The 21,843-nt window shown below is 40.3% G+C and overlaps 1 protein-coding gene across 1 annotated transcript in view; it reads right to left on the reverse strand.

The window, feature by feature from the left end:
- EIF2AK3 (eukaryotic translation initiation factor 2 alpha kinase 3) overlaps nucleotides 1-21,843 on the reverse strand; it is a 48,879-nt gene that overhangs the window by 24,701 nt on the left and 2,335 nt on the right. The window contains exons 2-3 of the mRNA XM_069856548.1: nucleotides 15,386-15,515; nucleotides 334-528 (exon numbers count right to left, since the gene is read on the reverse strand). Of these exons, the coding sequence (XP_069712649.1) occupies nucleotides 334-528; nucleotides 15,386-15,515 (325 nt within the window). The remainder of the gene's footprint in view (nucleotides 1-333; nucleotides 529-15,385; nucleotides 15,516-21,843) is intronic.

Genomic DNA, 21,843 nt, shown 5'->3' on the forward strand with positions numbered 1-21,843 from the left:
ACTAATCCAATAAAAACTGAACAGTTTTCTGTTGGGTTAGTAAGTTGAATCAGCTTAGCAAAGGGTAAGACAAGGGTTAGGACAGGCAGAGAGGATATAGGAAGAGCTCAGAGGCAGGAAGAGATTGCAGTGAGGGGCTCAGCCATACCATCTAATTGCACTGTCAGCCTTACTCCAGCACGCTGCCAGGTGTTACCCCAAAAACTCAGATCCTGCTCTTTTGCACTGTGCAGTTATATATTGAACTGTACTGCAGTTTAAATCTCAAGAGCAACCTATTTGCAGGCCAGTGCTCGAAACACATCTACAAAAGGCAACTTTTCAGGTTCTTACCTTCCCTGAGTATGAGCTCAGTCCATAGGTTGTCAAAGACTTTCCCCCAACTAAGACAACGTCCTCACCAAATTTGTAGGATGACTCAAGAAGAGATTCAACTGTGAAAGGAACTGCTTCCATGCTCTCTCGATCCCGATCCCACTGGAAAAGGTCCCCATCGAGGGAAGGGATTATCATCTTATTTCCAAATACCTAAAATAATTGAATCAAGGTTAGCTACCATTTAACCACAATTTTATCAAAACATAGTTCATAACTGAAAACAGAAGTGCTGTACAGGCTCTAAATCCCAGAGTCTTATTTTTCAAAGTTATAGTGAAGACAGAAGACTTTTGGGCATTCAAATCAAATCCATATTTCATTGTCCTTAGTTACAACAGTTCAGTGTGTGACATTTCTTTCATTTCAGGCAAAACATTTTAGAGCTCAATCAGCTGACAGAATAGTATTCATGCAAATTGTAGAGAACACAATATGAGGAAAGTATTCCTGAAGAGACAGTCCCTGGGTAAAGAGCAAGATTTGCAGATGACTTGTGATAGTTTCAAGACAGTGGCATTGTAGGTAAAGTGCTACTTCATTGTTGTTTTTCTCCCCAGAGCTAGTATACTGAGGAACACAGAATCAATCATTCTCTCTAGATCGGAACCAACTGAATTTGGTTTTAAAAGAAAAGCTGAGGCTGTATGTGAACTCCTTTACAAATAACTACTGCTCAAGAACCTCTATCCTCCTGTAAAGAGGAGAACACATTATTACTGAGATCAAAGTTCACTTTTCACCTTTGCTCTTCCAGACAGTATATCATTCCTTTAAAAGGTGCCTGGCTTTTACTCAAACACACAAGTCAAAAAAAAAAAAAATTCTTCACTAGGATACAGTGTTTCATCCATTAAACTGAGATTTTCAAGGAGATCCTAGTTCGGAAGTATGAGTCACTGTCAAGGGACTTATTAAGAAACTCATTATCAGCATGATAGACCATAACTAATACTGTGGAGCCACAGTGGCTGTGCCCATCAACCACAGTGAGAAACTAACCCACGTAATCTTAGCTTTTGAGGACATGGATTAACATGGAAGATTTTATTGCTTTTTCAGAACCTCTGTCTATTTGGGCAGTATCCTACAACATAACTACATTAAATTCAGGTACTTCACACATCAGGATTTAAACACTACTTCTGGTATATGTATATTAGTTACTTCAAAGAAAATACTCCTGCTTAGACTCCAAGGCACAGATATGTATTCTGAAGCCATACAAAAGATCCAGAAGGCTTCTGTTTATAATTTCTGGAACCACTGTGATGATCTGAAACCACATCTTCTGAATGATTAAAATTGTCTCTAATACGAGACATTTCATTCCTCTAACTGAGCCACAGACGAGCAAACAGCATTAGGCAAAGTTAGGATTCAGCTAAACAGGGAGGGAAAGACAGATCTTGCAAATCTGTGCATGTCATGACTAATACCTCTTCTTACAGTGTTTGACACACTTCACTCCAAGAAAAAATTTAGAAGAGTTACCCGACAATGCTGGTGACTGTATTTACGATTCCCTAAAGGATATAACACCGATGTTTTCTGGCATCATGACAACCGGCAAACTAAAAACTCCTCTCAGGAACACAATGTGTAATTGAAGATATGATAAAAATAAGCCCCTAAGACTAACTGTAAAGTTTCAAAAAGCAAAATGAGATATGTTCGTTCCCTCTCAGATATCTCCCTTACAGCAAAAAAGGCCTGGAAGAGGTTTGCACCTGTGATGTACAAGAAATGTTTTGTTATGAACAACGATACACTTACTGAAACCAACAAAAAAAGCAAAAACTTGTGCAGGGAGAAGTAATTTGTAGAAATCACCTCACCAGTAGAAAAATAAAGCAAACAAATAAGGTTCACATAAACATTCCTATTCAAGAGCAGCCTTGTGACCTTAAGAAACAAAGGCATGCAGATTTTGGAAAATACCTTTTCAAAATCTGAAGATGCCAGTGCCAAAGTTACAGCTGTAACCACGTTGGAGTATCTTTTTTAAAACATTCAACACAGAAAAGTAAGATCATAAAAGGTTTTTCTAATACATTCTTTCAAAAATGCATAGTAATTTCGACGACAACTTTTAGCCTATGGAGCTGGTACTTGGCACTTGGGTATTTTTATAAGTAGCTTTGCAAATACATGAAAGCCAAATCAGCTCCTGTCCCACTGATTCAGCACACGCACCCCAAGCCCAGAAAACCCAGCCACTAACTGAGTCAGATCCTGAAGGCATTCTGCTGGCCACCAATTGGCTAAATTCATATCGCACGATCAAACTAGACGTGTGCCAGTGGCAGCTAGGCAGCCACTTGCAAGTTCAGACTTTCAGATAGGCTTGCTGGAAGCTGCAACTGCAATGGCTTTGTAACATGGCATGTTCCAAGGGCTGCAGAACATCCCATCAGTTTGGGAAGAGAGGGCAGTGAAGGGACTCTGGGCGGGTAACTGCAAGGTCCGGGGACAGTGTGACACACACCATCATAAGCATTTTCTTTGTCCTGAAGCTTTTGCTCCAGGGCCTGAGTAGGAAATTTTCTACTAGCTAATAACAGGCAAAAAGTTGGCCATCTCTGGGAACCACACACTCAAATTCCCAACACGCATGAAGCTCACTCGGCAACACATACTTGTACAATCTCAAGATATAGGTCAAATCAGGTCACTGCTTGTATGCCTTCAAAAATTCCCCAGCAACAGAGCACTGCCTGTTCATTTGTTAAAACTTCAGTCCCAATAAGCTGTGGAGGGCAGATGAGATCATTTTGGTCAGCTCTGCTGACCACCTGCCTGTGCTCCCACGCTTGAGGGCACCTATGGGAGCAGCACATCCTGCACAACATTGGGAAAGACAGGTTGAGAAAAGACACAACTGCTGGTGATGAACACAGCAGGGAAGGGAGCAGAGGCAAAAGAGCTATTGCTGTGAAGGACAAAGCCAGAGTTCAAGGAGGCAGATGGAGTTAAACTGACCATAGGTGCAAGCTAGATATTTTGGCTGCTAACCCTCACAAAGGTGGCATTTCACAACAGAAACAGAACAGAGGCAAAAAAAAAGAAAAAAATCACCTTCTTTTAAGATGAAACTATCTATAAATGGGGTTAAATGACACAGCGCTGTCAAGGAACTGCAATTACTACAAAGGTCCACTTTTACTAAAATAGCTTTATTTGAAGGACAGGAGGACAGGGAAGGTATGCAAATGTGCACACTTGCAGGTGCACACAGAAATATGGATCAAATGGCATTTGTGGGCACTTGTGCTGACATAGTTTCAAAGAGCAGTATAACCCTTGTCTTTAGAAAGACAAAAATAACAATTCATGTCCAGGTTATGCAGCTCATTCTCTAGCATATCAGCGGCAGCAAAGGGACTTTCCTTGAAAGTACTAGCAACTCGTATCGGCATGCAGCTCAGGTAAAGGAATGACATCACCCTGTATCTCAAAAGCATTACCTCATCTCCTAATCCAAGGAGTGAGTCACCCAGGCAGTCAGCTGCAAATCTCTTGGCACAGAAAATGTAGGTTACCAGGATGCACTTACACATTCCTCTGATCTGTCAATGTAAATAGCTATTTGTTCAGCTTCACTGGTCAGCAATATGGCACATAATTGTTAAGAGGCTTGTCTTTCAGAAGTAACACTTAAAAAAAACCCCCACATTAACTCTCGAGCCCTAAATGAGACGCTGCTCTTTTGCTCATTAAGAGTTTGAAGCTGAAGTTCTCCATTGGTTCGGCACAGGGTGCCGCAGCCCTATCAGCGACGCTGGCTGCTCAATCTCCAGGCCGACGGGTGAGGTAATGCAGTTTCTAAAAAGCCTTCACAAAAAAGCAAAAAGGCATAACGATCCGAAATGGCATACGCTACCAGGGAATTTGCTGTCTAGACTTTTTGCTGGAAAGGAGGGCACCGCACGCTAGGTTACACGGCAGGTTGGTTGGTGCGAGAACAAAGCTGCTGATTTATAGCAGTGTAGGGGAAAAAAAAGATAAAGAAAAGGAGAGGAAAAAAAAATCATGTAAACAGAGATCAAAACAAGCTAAAGCTTGCATGAGCTGTTTAAAGTGTGATATTCAGTTTCCATGCCTAATACTTTAACATATACAACAAAAATCAAGCCTGCTCACATGCAGGCATATCCGAGGCCAGTCTGGTGCCAAAACAGTCAATATCATCAATTTCAGATGGGCTGAACTTCCCAATAAATCCAAAGAAATCACTAAGCACAGCTAAAAGCTTTTCACTAGACTAACAAGTGTTATATTCTTTATGATTTTCTAACACTTCACCTTGTGGTTTTCAAACTTTTCTCTTATGATACAACTGTGAAAGCTTTGTTCCAGTTACTAATTAACTAAGACTATCCTATGTGATCTTTGATGATAACATTACCAAGTTTTTCCACTATGGTTTTTTTCTACAATAGGATCACTGTAGCAAACAGGATCAAAGCCAAGATCAGGCATGCTCTTAAGAGAGCTGCTTCTCAACAAGAACTGCCTTTTAAGCCCCTTTGAAATTAATCTAGCCAATATATTAGAAGCTGCATATGGTAGCTTCACTCTAAAGGGTAGAAACAAGAGTCTGCACAAACAAATCTGGGAAAGAGAAAGCAATCATTGTGTGTTCCACATCTTTTAGAAAAACAGATATCCCTACTATAAAAGTTCACAGATTTTTCAGGTGAAATACACATGTGCACACACAGGTCAAGGTTTTGAGATGTCCCTAGTTCTGGTTGGCCTGGAACAGATTTATTGTCTGCTCTTTTTTAGTATGCAAGCAGGAAGGTATCTGGACAGATGCACTGGTTTATGACTTCCTTCCAACGGGAGAGGTTCTCTCTCCTCTTTGACTTGGATTTCAGGACGTTGATTCACCTGTTTTCCCTTCAGCTACCTGCAGACATCCTAATGCAGAGGGTACTACAAGGAATAGAGACTACTAACAGGCAAACCCTAACCAACAGGAGCACGCTGGCATGAAGGTAGGGCCAGTTAGTCTAAGCAGGTATTTTCCCTCAAACTTCCTGCAAGGCCCACAACTTCACTGCTTCCTCAAGAAGAGAACAAAGACCCAGGCACTAGCACAATCTTTCGCTAAATAAAGGCTGTCAAGTTAAGCTATTCCACTGCCTAACACACTGGGAAAAAAAAAGAGTATTCTTCAGAGCATACAGTGCTGTTTAACCAGGCAAGGAAGAAGAAAATTGACTGCAAAAGGGAGTCCATGATTTACATCAGCAAAATGACCTTCTGAGATCTCTTCAAGGGCAATGAGGAAGCTGAAGCAGGAAATACCCACAGACAGGTGTCTGTTTTGTCTAGAAAACATTTTCCATCTTGTAAATGTCATTACTTTTGATCTAAGCATTAGACTTGATTTCAAAGTGAATACCTGTTCCTGATCACCTCCTGTTTCTGTTAACCAGCATATGTGCCCAGACTGTTTTCAAGACCAGGACCATGAGAAAAGCTGCACTTCGACATCTAACAAATCAGTATTTTACGGTAGAGTTTATGGAGGCAGGATTATGTATCTGGCCTCCCACCTCAGAGAGTTAAAAGCCAGCCTGAGCCAGAGCGGCACATCAAAGGAGCCATGGAAATAGGTTTTATCTCATCTGGGGTGCAACACACTGAAAAGGCACACCAGCTCTGCATGGCCATACTGAGTCTAAGTGTTTTTCAAACCTCAGGGTGATTTTTACCATCAGGCAGTACGGCTCACCCAAGAACAGGAGTTCACAGGATTTGTCCAGCAACCAAACATGGACCCCTACTCCTGCCCATATTAAGATTCATTATGAGAAGTTCATACCTATTGCGGCTTTTCTTCTTCCACCAGACTCCAGACTCCATGAACTGGTAGTTTCCATTTCATTTTCCCTTTATTAGAGAAGACTGGGCCAAGTCATAAACATAACTTTCATGGCCCTGTATTTTGTGTATGATGAGCACATGAAGTGATGCTGTAATCCCATGCCTGGATGCGTACCAGACAACTCAAACTCACTTTTCTCCTTCCTCAAAGCAACACCTGCAACATCCTTCCAACTATTTATAAAGTTGCTGGTATCTCTGTTATGATTCTACCCTTCAGAACTTAAAATCTGATCGGGTGTAAGCCATGAAGTTTCTGAAAAAACAAATAGTGCAAAATGCAACAGATAGCAGCACAGTAGCTTGAGAATTATACTCTCCTTTCCAGCATCAGGGGCACAGTCTCTTGCTGGTTTTGAATTCGCGGCTGAAAGAATTAGCCCTACTCTGTCCTCTGCCCTCCCTTGGGCAGCTGTGCAGGAAACAGAGGAACCGCAGTGTGTTAACCAGGCTGTTCCAGCTTCACAAGATCAGGTCTTCAAGTACTGTTTACTGTGCAATCAAATAAAGTCTTCTTCTGAGGACAAGCAAACTAAAATACCACCGTTACTTTAATCATAGTCAAACAAGACTTGGAGTTTTGACTACAGAGATGCCAGCCTGCTCTGCTACCATGGTAACAGACTTTTAAAAACTGTTCTCCTTAATAATAATAAAAAAACAGGCATGATGCTTTAAGAAAGACTTTATTTTGACACTATTCCATCCCCCTCTTTAACATGGCAAGTTTTATTAATAAGACAAGACTGCAACAGTCTTCTGGAACTTAAAAGCAGTCCTTTCTGAGACCAACCAGAGCTGCTGCTATTGAGCCCACCACCAAGCTCCTTAAAACTAATAGCACACACAGGAGAAGACTAGTGAAGAAAAGTAAATTACCCAAACCTTGCCTCCACATAATGAACATATATGTATCATCTGTTTAGCAACCATGACAAAATCTGTACTGCTCCAGTATCGGGATATTTTAACGTGACATTTTAATTCCACCACTACCACCACTCCCCATCAAAAGCTTTCTTGCAGACCCCCTGGGCTCCTATAGCACCACCTAGGAGCTAAGCAAGATGCGTCTCTTCAGAGAAAGGGAGAACAGGCAATAGCAGAAGCACATGTCACTTTGGGGATCCAGGATTAAAGCTGGTCTCTGCTAGACCTTGTATGCTCCTTTCCCTGGCCCTGCCTGGACAGGGTGGGTTTTTTTAGATACGGAAACAGAGCCCATGTGTCTTGAAAAATTAAGCCACAGAGCAACTCCCATAGGAAAGCAAAGCCAGGACAGGAGAAGAACAGAACACGGTAAATGCATAGTCTCCTCTTTCAAGGATGCAAAAAAACGTAGAGAGCATGAAACATGCAGTGACTCTGACAGAAAAACTAATAGATACCTGTGTATGGAAGTCAAAGTCCAGAAGAAATTCGGAAATGAGATGTCAGCAGCTGTGCTGCTAGAGGAATGATCTGCTAAACTGGCTAAAGTGCTTGAAACAGGCACTTTCTTTTACAAGTAAAGATATAGGTTGAAAGTTCAAAAAGGTTTTAGAGTAGGATAAATCACTTCGTTGTGTATTGGGCAGCTAAGCTCCAAGTATCTAAATTACCCTATGCTGAAACAGGTATTTGTCTAGGCATTACTAAAGTTGATCCATTTCAATATCTGTAAACAGAGCCAATACAAAACATGCAACATACAATATGTAAATAAATTACAAGCTACTATAAAGACAACTAAACAACAAAGAGCCTAGAGACAGCAAGCTGATGGTAAACATCCTTTCTGAGATTCATAGTAATGCATTTTGACCATTTCTGTGAGCATGATTAAAGTCGATGATAAACATTAGCCCAGAGTGACTCTGAGAAACCTTCCTGGCTTTGTTCAAGGCAGAGAATGACTTGTGAGGATTGGGGTTAAGAGCTCTGACATTATACAAGCCACAAGACCTCGTTCAGTAGCTTCCCACATGTCTCTCAGCGGAAGCTCACATACCTCCAAACATCCTTACAGGACGAGTTAGAGGACACATGTCAGCACTTCATGAGAGCTTTATCGGTGCTAACTACGTCAAGCGTCAGCAAGAAAGCCACCAAGCTGCAGTTAGAGGAAGCCTTTTGGGTTTTTTCTTAATTACGAAGACCTTGCTAAGACAAATGTGTCTGAAGCTGTGCAGTTTCGATAAATACGTAAAATCACTTATCTAAGCAATAGCCCCACTTGTCACCCCAACAAAAACCATGATGCTGCATCATACTAACCACTAACTCAGCCCAGGTGTCCATCAGCAATTCCTTCTCTGCAGGTTTACCACTTCACAGTAAAAAGTTTGGTTACATTTACTTGAAAAGCAGAACTTCTACCTATGCAGATACTTGAAAACAATTAGTCTTTTGCCCGTTATTTTTTTGTGCACTAAACATAATTAGAAGTTTATTTTCAAGAGAATTATAGTTTCTTCCTTCACCAAGTAAGCAACAAAAATCCACACTCAGAAACTCACAATTCTCCAACAAGTTTCCCAAGTGCATCACCTCTTTGTGCCACGCACACCATGCACATTTCCAGCAACAGAAATGAAAAGAACCACTTGGGCCATCAGGAATCATAATACATCCATGTAGTTAAACAGCAGTCACATTTATTGTCTTCTTGCAAAACACAGGCTCCACTCCCCTTGATAGCCCTAATCAGACTTCTCTGCCTCGACTGCAATTAGAATTTATCTTCCTTTGAAGTGCAATTCTGGACACGCGCTTATTCATTATGAGCTTTTCCAGGACCATTTACAACACCAATCTCTCTCTCTCTCTACCCGTAGGCAGCACAGGATCACATTTCCTTCCCCTGCAGAGGCATCGAGATGGCAGCAGATAACCCGTCACTGGATCTCATGCTACACAGTATTCTCCATTTAAAACTGATCGCCTCCAGCCTTCAACAAAATTGTTATCAATCTCCACATCTTGTATTTCATTTAGCACAGTTTAATTGCATTTCCATTACAGAAAACCTATACGATGGAGAACTGAACGACAGCCCAGCCTTCCTCTACAGGAACGATGTATCAGCTGCCAGAGCACCTGGTGGTCCTACCCCTGTGTCATTAGCCCACAAAAATATGGATCAGCTACAGGATACAAGGAACTCTCCTAGTATACTCTTCCAGACAACTAAAACCATTCTACCTTATCTGCAGGGAAACAGGTTTTCCCCAGATTTGTCACCTCAAATATAAGTCCACTGATTTACACTCTGCCCATGTGAGTTTTACATCTGGTCACAACATATTACAGCCAGAAAGTAATTTCATAGCAGTTAACAGAAATTTTTCAACTTTTATTCTTCACTTCCTTGAGTAAAACTTTGCTTTAGAAAGTTTTGCACACACTCAAAGGCTTAAGAGAACAAACTTGCTATTTTCTGTATATGGAAACCTGACCCAACTCCACAGCATCTGCTCCCAGAAGTGGCCTGCATGAAGCACAAAGACTCTGCCAAGTCCTAAGCAAGAAAGAATGCTTCTGTTGCAATGCATCCCATGCCAGATGATTTAAAACGCACAAATACATTAAAAGTTAAGATGAACACTAGTAAGCTAGATAGACCCACTCATTTTTAAGCAGAAACCAGAGAGAAAGCTACTTCCTCAGAATGTTTGCATAGTTTGAAACAAATTTCTTTTTTTTTTGGTTTGTTCAGTGACTGTTAGCAGAGTCAGGACAGAGTTATACAGAATTTCATAATATTCTGCACTGTATTCAACCTTTTAACTGAAAGTACATAGGCAAGTCAGTCTGACAATCTTTAGCACTCCCCACCCAAGCTCAAAACAAACATGCCTCAGCTTTTCCTTGGATAATATTCACAGGGAGTGACTTAACTGAAAAATAACTGAAGTACAAAGCCGTGGACCAAACAAAAGCCTCTTTTTTTTTAGGCTAACAAACGCTGCTGTAGGGGTGCACAAGTGGTGGGTGTGACCTCCCCAAACCTGATGTCACAAGATTTCTCTTTCAAAGAGATGATTATTTACCCTCCCCTAACCTCTGGGAGGACACATAAAAGAACCTAGAAATCACAATTTGAGCTCCTCAGAGGGTGTTTTGTCCTCTTGTCTTATCCCTGACTCGCTGCAGTGTGGGTTTTGTGATTCTTTCTGCACTGAAGTGCAAGAGGTCCACAAATGAGAGTTTGCGAATGTCTTCGTGTTCCCAGTGCAATCCAGGACAGCTTTTGGCTCTGCTCTGGTTTGACTGGGTACAGAGTTCGCCTTATCCAATGTGGAGGAAAACACAGCAGTACTTAAATCATCTTAAAGTGATTCCCAGGTGCTTGGACACTTTCCTGCAGAGCTGAGTATTTCTTTCAGGGAATCAAAGCACTAAAAATCTGGAAATGTTTACGATGATGATAAAAGGAAGAGAAAAAAGAAAAAAGATACATTCATACTGTACATTAAATCCTGTCACCAGTGGAGCTTTGAAGATTTCAAAATCCTTTCCCAACTAACTGCTCTAAGCATCAGCCTGCCCTCTCCAAAGGGCAAAAAAAGAACAATCTGCTAAAGGTATCTATGGGTTCACTTTGCCTACAATACAGTTAGTCTTCAGCTGACCCGAGTTTATAACTTCTCTGCATGTCGACATTTCTCTGGAGAAAAAAAAATATAATACTGAGCTATTCCAAAAACTACACTAGTTTTACATGCAAAAAAGATCACACAGGTGCCAGTTGTAGAAAATCTCATTTTATGTGGCTATCATAAGAAAAAAATTGGCAAGAATTTAATATATGTATAGGATGCAATTCAAAGATTCTTAGAGTTTTTAGAGGGAAAAGGATACTGACTGATTTTTGCGGCAGGACATAACCCATTTATTTCATTTTTTCAGGACACAGTGGTATGCTTACTATGACTACTGTAACTGTCAGCCTTGGGACCTGCAACTCATTTTGTTCCATGTTCCTCACCCTCTCAAATAAGGAAATAAGATGCTTGCTTAGGGATTAGTCTAATAGCCAAATCATGAGCCAATGCAGTTACTTCTCCCCAGTACATCCCTGTGCAGCCTCTGCCCAGAGCACTGAAACTACTACAACTGGCACTGCACCATCAGGCTGAATTCCCTGCAGCAATCCAGACAGCGCAAAGAAAAATTATGTGACTCACAAACGTACTTGCAAGTTGTCGCTCTCACATCATCACCACCAAGTATCCCACCTATTTTCCCTTTTCTCATCAAACATCAGCTACTAGCTTTTTCATAGGAGTAGCCCCACCACTTATCCATCTCACAGCAAGCCTTTTTCTGTCTTTATCTCTTCTCCAGCCTCCCTCTGTCCCAACAGTCATGCTAGCCACTACTGGCCAGTCATTTTCATATACAGGCAAGTTCACGCTTTCAACTCTCTCACATAATAGATCCTCATAAAAGAAAGAGGCAAAACCCCATTAAATAATTTAGTACGAAGCTACGCAGGTAAGAGGATGTGTCACCCTCGATAGTAAACACAGTCTCATAATGATGTGCTATGAACCACTGCCACTGCTTGATAGACAGTTCTTAGTTTTCACTGTGATTAGGCATCATTATTTTAACAGTCTGATTCTTCCAAAAGTATTCTCTTTGTCCAAGCACAGGCAACGTATTCATTACAAAGCTAAATTTTAAAGAGTAAACCAAAGTGTTTTCATTAAAAGGAAGCTCGCTTTTAGAAGAGTTGAGATTCAGTGACTTTACTCTGAACTTCAACAGGCAATCTTTATGTACAAGTAACAAGAAATCTTGGAGGGGAAAGCATACAGTTTTTATACAGAAAGGCTTTTCATTTTAACACAATGGATAGGGAATGAAAGTTTTTAAATTCTTATGCTCAAGATTGAAACAGAGAGTCATAACTTTTCAGTGCTGGTACCCCGACCACGATTGTTTATGCTGGAGCTTAGAGCAAAAGAACGAATTTTACCATTTACGTTACCCAGACACACTATTAGTAGTTCAGCAGCCTTGCCTTCCTAATTGATCTGTTCACATGACAAATGATGAACATCTCACTTGTCAGTGTCTTAAGCAGTAGTTTCAAGATCTGAAGTGTTTGACAGAGCTGCTGGAACATTTGAAATTTTACTACCTCACTTCCCTAATTAACACATGAGCTCCAGACAGCCGAGCTGACATCTTACAGTCAGGCAAAGGAAGTAACTACTGTTCTGTTAAACACTGAAAGTTTGAAGATGTAATGTCTTTTCTTAAAAGAAAATTAAATTGATGCTTTCACACCAGGACCTGGAACCACAGTTCATTGCACTCTCATCCAGGATAGTTAAAAAACTCATCAAAACAATTAAGACACAGCAGAACATACTCCAAGTGTAGCACAGAAAGTTTCTCATCTGCCATTGCTTACAAGATGATGTAGGTTAACAGCTTACGTAACACTGCTGGTTTATGATGAAGTTTAATATTGCGGTTGCAAGCAGAGACCTTTTTTACCTCAAAAACGTTGGAAGAGGAAGAAAAAACCTCAATAGTTAGGCTGAGAGAGTAAAACTTTAAACATCACATGCCCAAATCAGAGAGGAAATACTGTAAAGCGAGGAGGCAGACACAGAGACTTGGGTCAAAATATTAAAATCGTTAAAAACATAATTGTCTCCACAACTTCAATGAGGCAAATTACTAACTTAAGTAGTGTCCAGATTCAGTGCATGAAGTCTTTCAGCCAATACTGACAGAAGATTAAACATTTAAATGTTGAAGTGTAGCTTATTTGGAACATTCATCACTTGTGTTTCTTGTTAAGTTCTGTCTTATCTTAACAGCACTTGTTTACATGACACTACGTCTAAAAAGACCCATATTCATAATGTTTAACGGCTTCTAAAAGGCCAGAATGAAGTTTTACTTCCAAAATTAGCTCTCTCGTAGGCTCTGCATCTTAACTGCCAAAATCCATCAGCGTCTTTGGCCACAATTGTAGAAAAACAACAATTTGAAAGCCCATCTGAAAACTTCCTATATGTATATCAAACTCTTCAAAAGTGCATTTTTATGATTCCCACAACATAGTAACTTGTAGCCACAAAAGGGAATTAAATATTGCATGGACAACTACAGTTTTTGTTGTCTGAGCACCAACCTTTAGATCCTACAGTCACACCACATCAGGAAAAGATGACAATTCTGGACAGGTCAGTTGAGCAACAAAACCACTTCTACAGTATAAAATGTTTGCATTCTTGAGATATTTAAAAACGTGGGCTCATTTCTTAATTGGTACAGAAAAACAAAGTTTATATTTGCACATATTTCAAATGTGTTTTATAATGGTTATTCTCTTCAGAAACAACTCACAGTGACAGATAACAGAACAATATTTTAAGTATCTAGTATTGAAAACATGTGCAAAGAACTACAGTTTATAACTGGCACCTTCCTCTTCCCAGAGCTCTTTACAGTTGTCTCTAGGGTTTTCATAGTCTTCAATTCTGTTCTCAAACATGTTTCTAAGAAAGGTCATCTTTTTTAAGGAAATTCAGGTCCAGAGGAGGGCTACAAAGATGATCAGAGGGTTGGAGCACCTCTGCCATGAGGACAGGCCAAGAGAGTTGGGGCTGTTCAGCCTGGAGAAGGCTCTGGGGAGTGCTTATACTGGCCTTCCAGTACCTGAAGAGGGCTACAGGAAATCTTGGGAGGGACTTCTTACAAGGGCATATAGTTATAGGATAAGAGGCTTTAAATTGGAAAGGGGAAGATCTAGACCAGACATTAGGAAGAAATTCTTCACAGTGAAGGTGGTGAGGCACTGGAAGAGGTTGCCCAGGGAAGTTGTGGATGACCCCTCCCTGGAAGCATTCAAGGCCAGGCTGGATGGGACCATGAACAAGCAGCCTGGCCTAAGGGAAGGTGTCCCTGCTTATGGCAGGGGATTGGAACTGGATAACATTTAATTCCCTTCCAATCCAAATAACTCTGTGATTCTTTTTCCCACAGTGTTTTTTTCTTAAACAGAAAAATACACCTGAAGACTTAAGAAGTTGCATCTGTAAATAAAATTCTCTCTCAGAAACAAAGGAACATGCGTTAGCATTCACATTACTTCTACAATCCAAGATGCTTATCCCTCGCTTGCACAATTACACTACCACAGCAACAGACAAATCTTTTATTATAAAACTTCTATATTTTAACACAGAGGTCAAGTAAACTAGACAGCAACAGAAGAGTGATAACCAAGAAGCTCAGGCAGTTGGAATACCCTTGAATTCAACTTTCATCCTCTGATGCTCATCATGTGAAAGCACAATTTAGGTCTGGCCATCAAATCCAACCACCCATGACAGTGAAGGACAGTGCACTTTGTTGTCACCACAAACTACCTCTTCACTGGTATATTTACTCCTCCTAATTCTAGGAGAGGATGCCTCATGGATCTCGATTCTTCAGTGTAGGAAAAAAAAAAAAAGGCAAAAAAGCTTCCTTTGAATGTCTAGCCCAAGTTTATTCAAACCAATGGTGGAACTAGCACTAAACAAGAAATTTAACTCCTTAGATTACCTTTTTACAGTTTATCCACAAGAAGTGATGCAACCCTTTACCATTCAGTACTTCAGGGTGACCTTCAGCACTCTGTTCCAGTGCTAATACATTCTATTTCATAGACAGCCTGCTTATCTAGCATAAAAAAAACCCCAAATCCTTTGTTCATTTGTTAAGTCGCAAGGACTTTTCCTTTTCTCTCAGGGAAAAATAAATGCCAGTACTTGCCAAAACACACTCTAACACAAAGCAGATGATCCTTTAGTTTGCTTCAAATTACATGTAACTTGTTTTCAATCAGCAATTGCATACAATTACCAAACTCGGTTACATCATCTAGTTTGATAGTTATCACATACATCAATTGCAAGACTAGAATGCTGACACACTCCAGTTTGAAATGGCAACATGATGTAAGTGCTCCAAAAAAAGTTTGAGAACAGCTATCAAACTTTATTGATACTAAATTTTCTGCATTATTTAACATTTATTGAATATGGGAGAAGATCCATTCATTTTTGTTATAGAAAATGCTGGTTTTAAAGATTTATGCAGTGAAGAGATTAAGACTTACCTCTGGTTTACTAAGACTGGATGACACAAGAGAACCTGATCCTACATCCAGATCCCACTGTTTTCTCCCGCTGTTTTCTGGATCCAGCGCAGCAATTCGTCCATCCAAAGTGCTGATAATTACTAGTGATCTGCAAGTTGGAAGCATTCACAGTCAAAACTACTGCAGCATAGAGTTTATCCATTACGTGTCTTCTGTATTTAACAGAGTGCAAAGTTTAAAGTTAACCCTATATATTCCTGCAGAACAGCCACTTACCTTCACAGCTCTACCTAGACCAATAAGAGAGAGTAGAAAAGTTGAAGTCTTTGGCTGGATGTCATAAACTAATTTAAATGCTATAAGACACTTTCAGAGTTCAGTTTCAGGGGAAGATAGTTGACTTTTTGCTCCCACATGCAGGTGACCACAAAGCTGAATGAGATCATCTTTTTTTGAGATATTTATATGAACAGTATAGATCCTACATTTTGCAATGGCACTCACACTGATCTTTAATATATCCGTTCAAAACAACCCAAACTTGAAACAATTAACTCAGCGAATCAGTACATAATAAATACCAGCTCACAGCCAAGTTCCCAATACCCCCGGATGAGGCACCGATATCCTGGAGATTTGACAAGTCTTACGGTAACCCAAGGCATACACAGGTCACTAGAAAATCTCCAATGTCAGCACACAACAAAGCAAGCCAACTGCCTTATGCACCCGAGGTCTTAAAGAGCCTGTCTGTCTGGGCACACATGGTAATGGCAGGCTGGCTCTTGATTTCTACAGCGCCTGAAGCTCATCAATTTTAGTAAATCTTGTTTCTAACAGCACTGTGCAATTAGAATAAGCATTTCTGATTGGGCTAGAATTCAAGCATTAAAATAAACAAACAAGCCAAAAAAACCCAGAAAGCTAAACAACACATCAGAGACAAAACACTGACAAGGCCTTTGTGAAGGGCCTTTTCTTCCTTGAAGATTATTTCACGCCAACCTGAAAAAGCTGGGATATGCTGCCAGTTTTGGCTTGCTGCAGGCTCACCAATCTTCAAAGGGTGTAGAAGTAGAACTTGATCACTTTACAGACTGCTTGCACTGAGAGGGGCTGGACCCAGTGATCCAGAAGGACCTTTATAGACATCAGTTTCAATGAGAACAAGGAATTGTGCAAATAAACTTGACAGTCAATTAAGTGGTTTTGGGCAGGGGTGAAAGGGTGAGGAGGAGGTAACACACAGACATGTGCTTAAATTATTACTTTAAACAACAAGGGACAATAAATCATTGCGTTGAACTGAAGCAAGATATATTTACTTGCTCAAAGCTACCCATGTAGTAAGCTGTATGTCTAGAGAGGAAATGATGGGGCTGTAATTTGTCTTTTAAAAAGTGTAAAAACTAAAGTCATGATCTTAAAAACACGTTCAAGGACAGTGGCTTATCACATCACCTATAACAAAGGTCATGTAAAACACTGTAGTTTTACATGTAAAAGCAACCCATATGTTTAAGGGCTTAATATTGTACCATAGCACTGTATTGCTAATAAATAGAAAATTAAATATTTCTTTAACTTATACCAAAAATAAGCAAGTATGACATTCCTCCAAAAGCTTAAAGAAACTGTCAGAAAAGTCGCAACTGTGCAAATATTTGAACAGTAGACTACATGAGTTTTTATAAGCTGAGTACATATCATTATTCCAACTGTTCAGAAACCAAGACCGGGTTAATAATAAACTGGACTGCAGATTATCTATTCTCAAGCAGCGTACAAGTGCTCACACACGAAAGGCCTTAGACACACATTAAACAATCTGTTTGCTTTACCGTTAAGACAATTTATCTGAAGTCCTCTAGCACTGCATAAAAACATTATTCCAAGTGGGTCTACTTAAATTTTATGTTGATCCATGGTATAAGAAAAGGTAGAAGTATAGCTAGAATGAAGAGAATTTTGGCAGTAACACTCTAAAGAAGAAAAATCCTAATTTTAAATGTTTCCTTCCCATCTACTCTATTCTTTTCCTTCACCTAACTCTTCCTGCTCAACTTCTCCCTCAAGTAACAAATGTTTTACGCCTTTGTATCTTCCCATAATATCTCTCCCCACCAGGTACAAACCTCAACCTTCCCCAAGAGTTATTATTTAAGCCTCACTGCCTCCACCACCCATGGAATCTGTTTTGGAATCTGTAGCTGCATCATGACTTCGAGTCATGCACACTACGATATAACTGCACTTAGGTTTTAAGTTTATCTGATTAAGAAGGGGGCAGGGAGAAAGTGGTTCAACCAACCACCTTTGCATACCCCAAAAATCCTGACTTCTCTTGATTAGTCCCCTTGACCACCAGCTCTGGATTTTGTTTCACAAAATGTTCCACCTACTGAGCAAACACCTCGGTGAGACACAAAACAGGACCAGCTTGGCTATATCTAAATCTTGCGTGTGGAAGATGGAACTGGAACTAGGTGCAATAAAAGCATTCATTTCTCTCTCCTTTTTAAAATGAGTTATTAATTTTTAACTAAATAGTTGTGTTTCGGGCCCCACCTTCATTTTGCTCTTCACCAATGATCCTGACTGTCAGAAAGAAAACCTGTTAAAAATCCTTACTCTTGTAATAAAATCCTTTGTTACTTACTTTATTTTTCTATAAATTAAAATATTAACACCTGTTCTCCCTACCTCTGACTCCAGTGAGTTAAAACCCCGTCACTTGAACTCTAATTGGTGTAAGATCTACAATTTGTCTGCATGTGCCCTAGACCCATGCTAGTGGCAGGGTTTCGTTTTTTTTCAGGTTTCCCCCCATTCTCTGTGAGATTCCACCACGTGCAGATTTGCTTACCAAGATATGAAATAACAGAGTCATAGAGTGGTTTGGGTTGGAAGGGACATTAAAGATCATCCAGTTCCAACCCCTCTGCCATGGGCAGGGACACCTCCCACTGGATCAGGTTGCTCAAAGCCTCATCCCACCTAGTCTTGAACACTTCCAGGGATGGGGCAGACACAACTTCTCTGGGCAACCTGTGCCAGTACCTCACCACCCTCACAATAAGAAATTTATTCCTTATCTAAATCTCCCCTCTTTCAGCCTAAAACCATCACCCCTTGTGTTGTCACTGCACTCCCTGACAAAGAGCCCCTTTCACAGATTTCCTGCTGGCCCCCTTTAAATACTGGAAAGTTGATATAAGGTCTCCCCAGAGCCTTCTCACCTCCAGGCTGCACAAACCCAACTCTCTCAGCCTGTCCTCATACAGGAGGTGCTCCAGCCCTCTGATCATCTTTGTGCCCTCCTCTGGACTTGCTCTAACAAATCCATGTCCTTCTGTGCTGAGGACTCCAGATCTTCCCATTTTTCAGGTGGTCTAATCAAACAAAAACAATTTAGGCGAGTACTTCGAGAAATTATTTCAGAGCTTAAAAACAGGCAGGCAACTTGCTTTTTGTCACTCTACAGTGCTATTATAAGCTTACTGTGGTGTGTTATGCCCAGTTCTTACAGGAAATTCCTACTATCACCAGTAGAACATGGCCATGATAGAAGAATAAAGAACCATCCTTAGTAGCCATCTCTTTGCAAGCTTTTGCTGGCTGAAGAGATTCAGACTGTACTGCAATGCCATTACACTACACAAAACCAGTGTTATTGTGAATGCATCTTTGAGATACCCAATTGACAAGTTGCAAGAAAAAGCAATTCCCACATTAGCGTCTATTTCGATTAAAACTGACAAACACTGTTGTTCTCTGCAAAACAATACACTGAGTGTATCAGCACCCCCCCAACTGAGTAAAGCTTCAGGACTACCTTGACCAAAGATGCCACTTTCCAGCAATATACAAGTTCTCTAAGAGCACTACCAAGCTAGACCCCAATTCCACATACCATCCCACACAAACCACAAAACGCTACCCCAACTTAAGGTCAAAAGTAAAAGGGTGAAAAGTCCTAACTTTAATTCCAAGGGAGAAAGGACAATAGAGACAAACAGCAGCAAGGCTGTCGGTTCCTGAAAGGGCAGGACATTTGTTGAAAGTAAATCAGAGGCCACACTAAGGAATGAATCATAGAATGTCCCAAGCGGAAAGGGACCCGCAAGGATCATGAGTCCGAGTCCTGGAATCACATCACACATGTAGTAGAGAAGGAAGAAAGCCCCACCAATACAAAATCAGAATTGCAATAGTCTCCACAAGCCTAGACCAGAACAAAAAATTACAGAAAGGAATCATTCCACGCTGGGCAGCTACTTAAATTCCAAGGTCCATCAACCTTGCATCTCAAAAACAATTATCAGTAAAACGACGAAGACACTTAACATACTTCACCTTGCCTCCAGCTGCTCCTCCAGAACGTATCATGAACCAAAAGATGAAGGAGAAGAAAATCCCTTCTGGGCCCTTACAGATGGCCAGCAGAAGGACTAAAGCAAGGGGCCAGTACAACATCGCTTATACGAAGATAACTGTAATCACAGCAGCTGGCAGAGCTTAAGCTAATACTGTGCAGTCAGATTTTATTTGCACTTTGTCAGTATGAAAACACATCTGGATATACTTCCCTCACCCTGATCATCCACAAACAGTCTCTACAGTTAAATAAAAGTGTTTTCTTACCATTTTCTATACTCTTTCGCTCAAGATGTGAGCTTACTATTGAAGTACACTTCCCCCTTGAAACTGCAAAATACCTCCTACAACTTCCACAGACACTGACAAAAGGCCAGTCCTGGGCCTTAAAACAGTTGTTTATATTCCATCATGAACACATTTTTGAGATTAGGTGGACTGAACACAGTTCTGCTCCACATTACAGAGGTGAAGGTATCTGATTTACCTATGAACAGAACAAAAGCAAGACCGCAAGGGAAGATGTTAACAGGATCGAGGAAGAACACTTATTTAGCTCATCTACACCCTTTCACTGTCCAAAAAAATTGTGTCTATTCAAACACGTTGGTTTTGTTAGAAAAACAACGCAGAATTTATCATTGTTTTGGTACAATATTTGCCACTATTTCTATTTCAGTTTAAAAAAAACCCCAACCCTAATGCCCTCAACTGCCACTTGGGACATTTCAGATATGGCTGTTTGCCGAACTCTAATTGTCTAGTCCCATTTCAAAACCTGCATGTAAAAAACATGGTAATTCACTAACCCTCATATTTTCTTCTAGGAAATTAAAAAAAACACCAAAAAACACTCAAATCCTAGATGATCACTTCCATTTGCCTACAGCAAAACCAGCTGGGGTTTGGTTTGGGGGGTTTGGTTTTGTTGAGGTTTTTCAGAATATACTGACTTGTTATATTACTAGGATATTTTATTGCTAAAGAACAATTAGCTGAGGTGAGTAGAGAACTCACAGATAAAAAAAATAAAGAAATGCAGGCAAATACCATTGCCAGGCAGCCATCCTATTTTTATTTGATGACAGTAAATCTATTCCAATGCACTAACCAATTACAGAACAGCTACATTTAATCACAGGCTTAAATTTCTAAACTGAACATCTTCAGTGTATTTTACTTAGCTCTAGTAGTCAAGCAAAAAAAAAAATTTAAATATATTCAGAGCTAAATAAATTAAGGTCTTATTAAAAATTGAACACAGCAGAACTGTAATAAAACTGGGTAGAGTTTTGATGACCTGAAACACAAAAGACTGATCTGTTGCTAACAGGTAATAAATTTTCCTGACAGAAAACGGGACACACAAAGTTATCAGTCAGTTTCTTGCTTTAAGTGACTGCTTGGGGACGCTAATGAAATACTGTGGGCTTTTCACTTTTAGAACAGGTTCTCAAATATAGCAGGCATTTAGTCATGCTCTTCTTCCTTTAAACTCCGGCTGTGGTTTATCACCTCATCTTTCTCAGCCAATTCCAAAACAGACTTTAAACAGCCCAGTAACATTTCTGCACTTGACTCATTCATTAAAACCTTCCTTTTGCCAGAGCTTCTTGCCACATGTGGTTATTAAACGTTTTATTTCCCCTAGTTATATTCTGAAACTTGCTTGGCAATCTGTCTTCCACATTTTGTTTCCCTTCAAGCACACACAGCAGTGTCTGCATTTAACAGACAATTGAGTAAACAGAAGAATTGCATTTTCTTTAAAAGAAAAAGAGACAATGACAGAAAGGGATACAATGCTCTGCATAACTGTGAGTTGTAGGTGTTGGACAGAGTTTAGATGCTGTGCTTCTGGGTCTCCTTTCTGCAGGCACAGCACTGCTACACGGGTACCAAGTCAAGGAAGGGATCAAGACTTGGTATTACAGGGTAAGCAGACTGGCCAGATGTCACAGGCAAATAAGCTGCTAGATGTCATGCTAAGAACTAAGGCACTATTTCTCCCTACTAGCAACCACAGAAAAGAACAAGCACCTTAGCAATGGTGAGGTCCTGAAATACCCATGGCGATGGCCAGGTCCTGACGTGCCCTC

Source organism: Phaenicophaeus curvirostris, chromosome 4 (assembly GCF_032191515.1).
Source record: "Phaenicophaeus curvirostris isolate KB17595 chromosome 4, BPBGC_Pcur_1.0, whole genome shotgun sequence".
Lineage (NCBI taxonomy): Eukaryota > Metazoa > Chordata > Aves > Cuculiformes > Cuculidae > Phaenicophaeus > Phaenicophaeus curvirostris.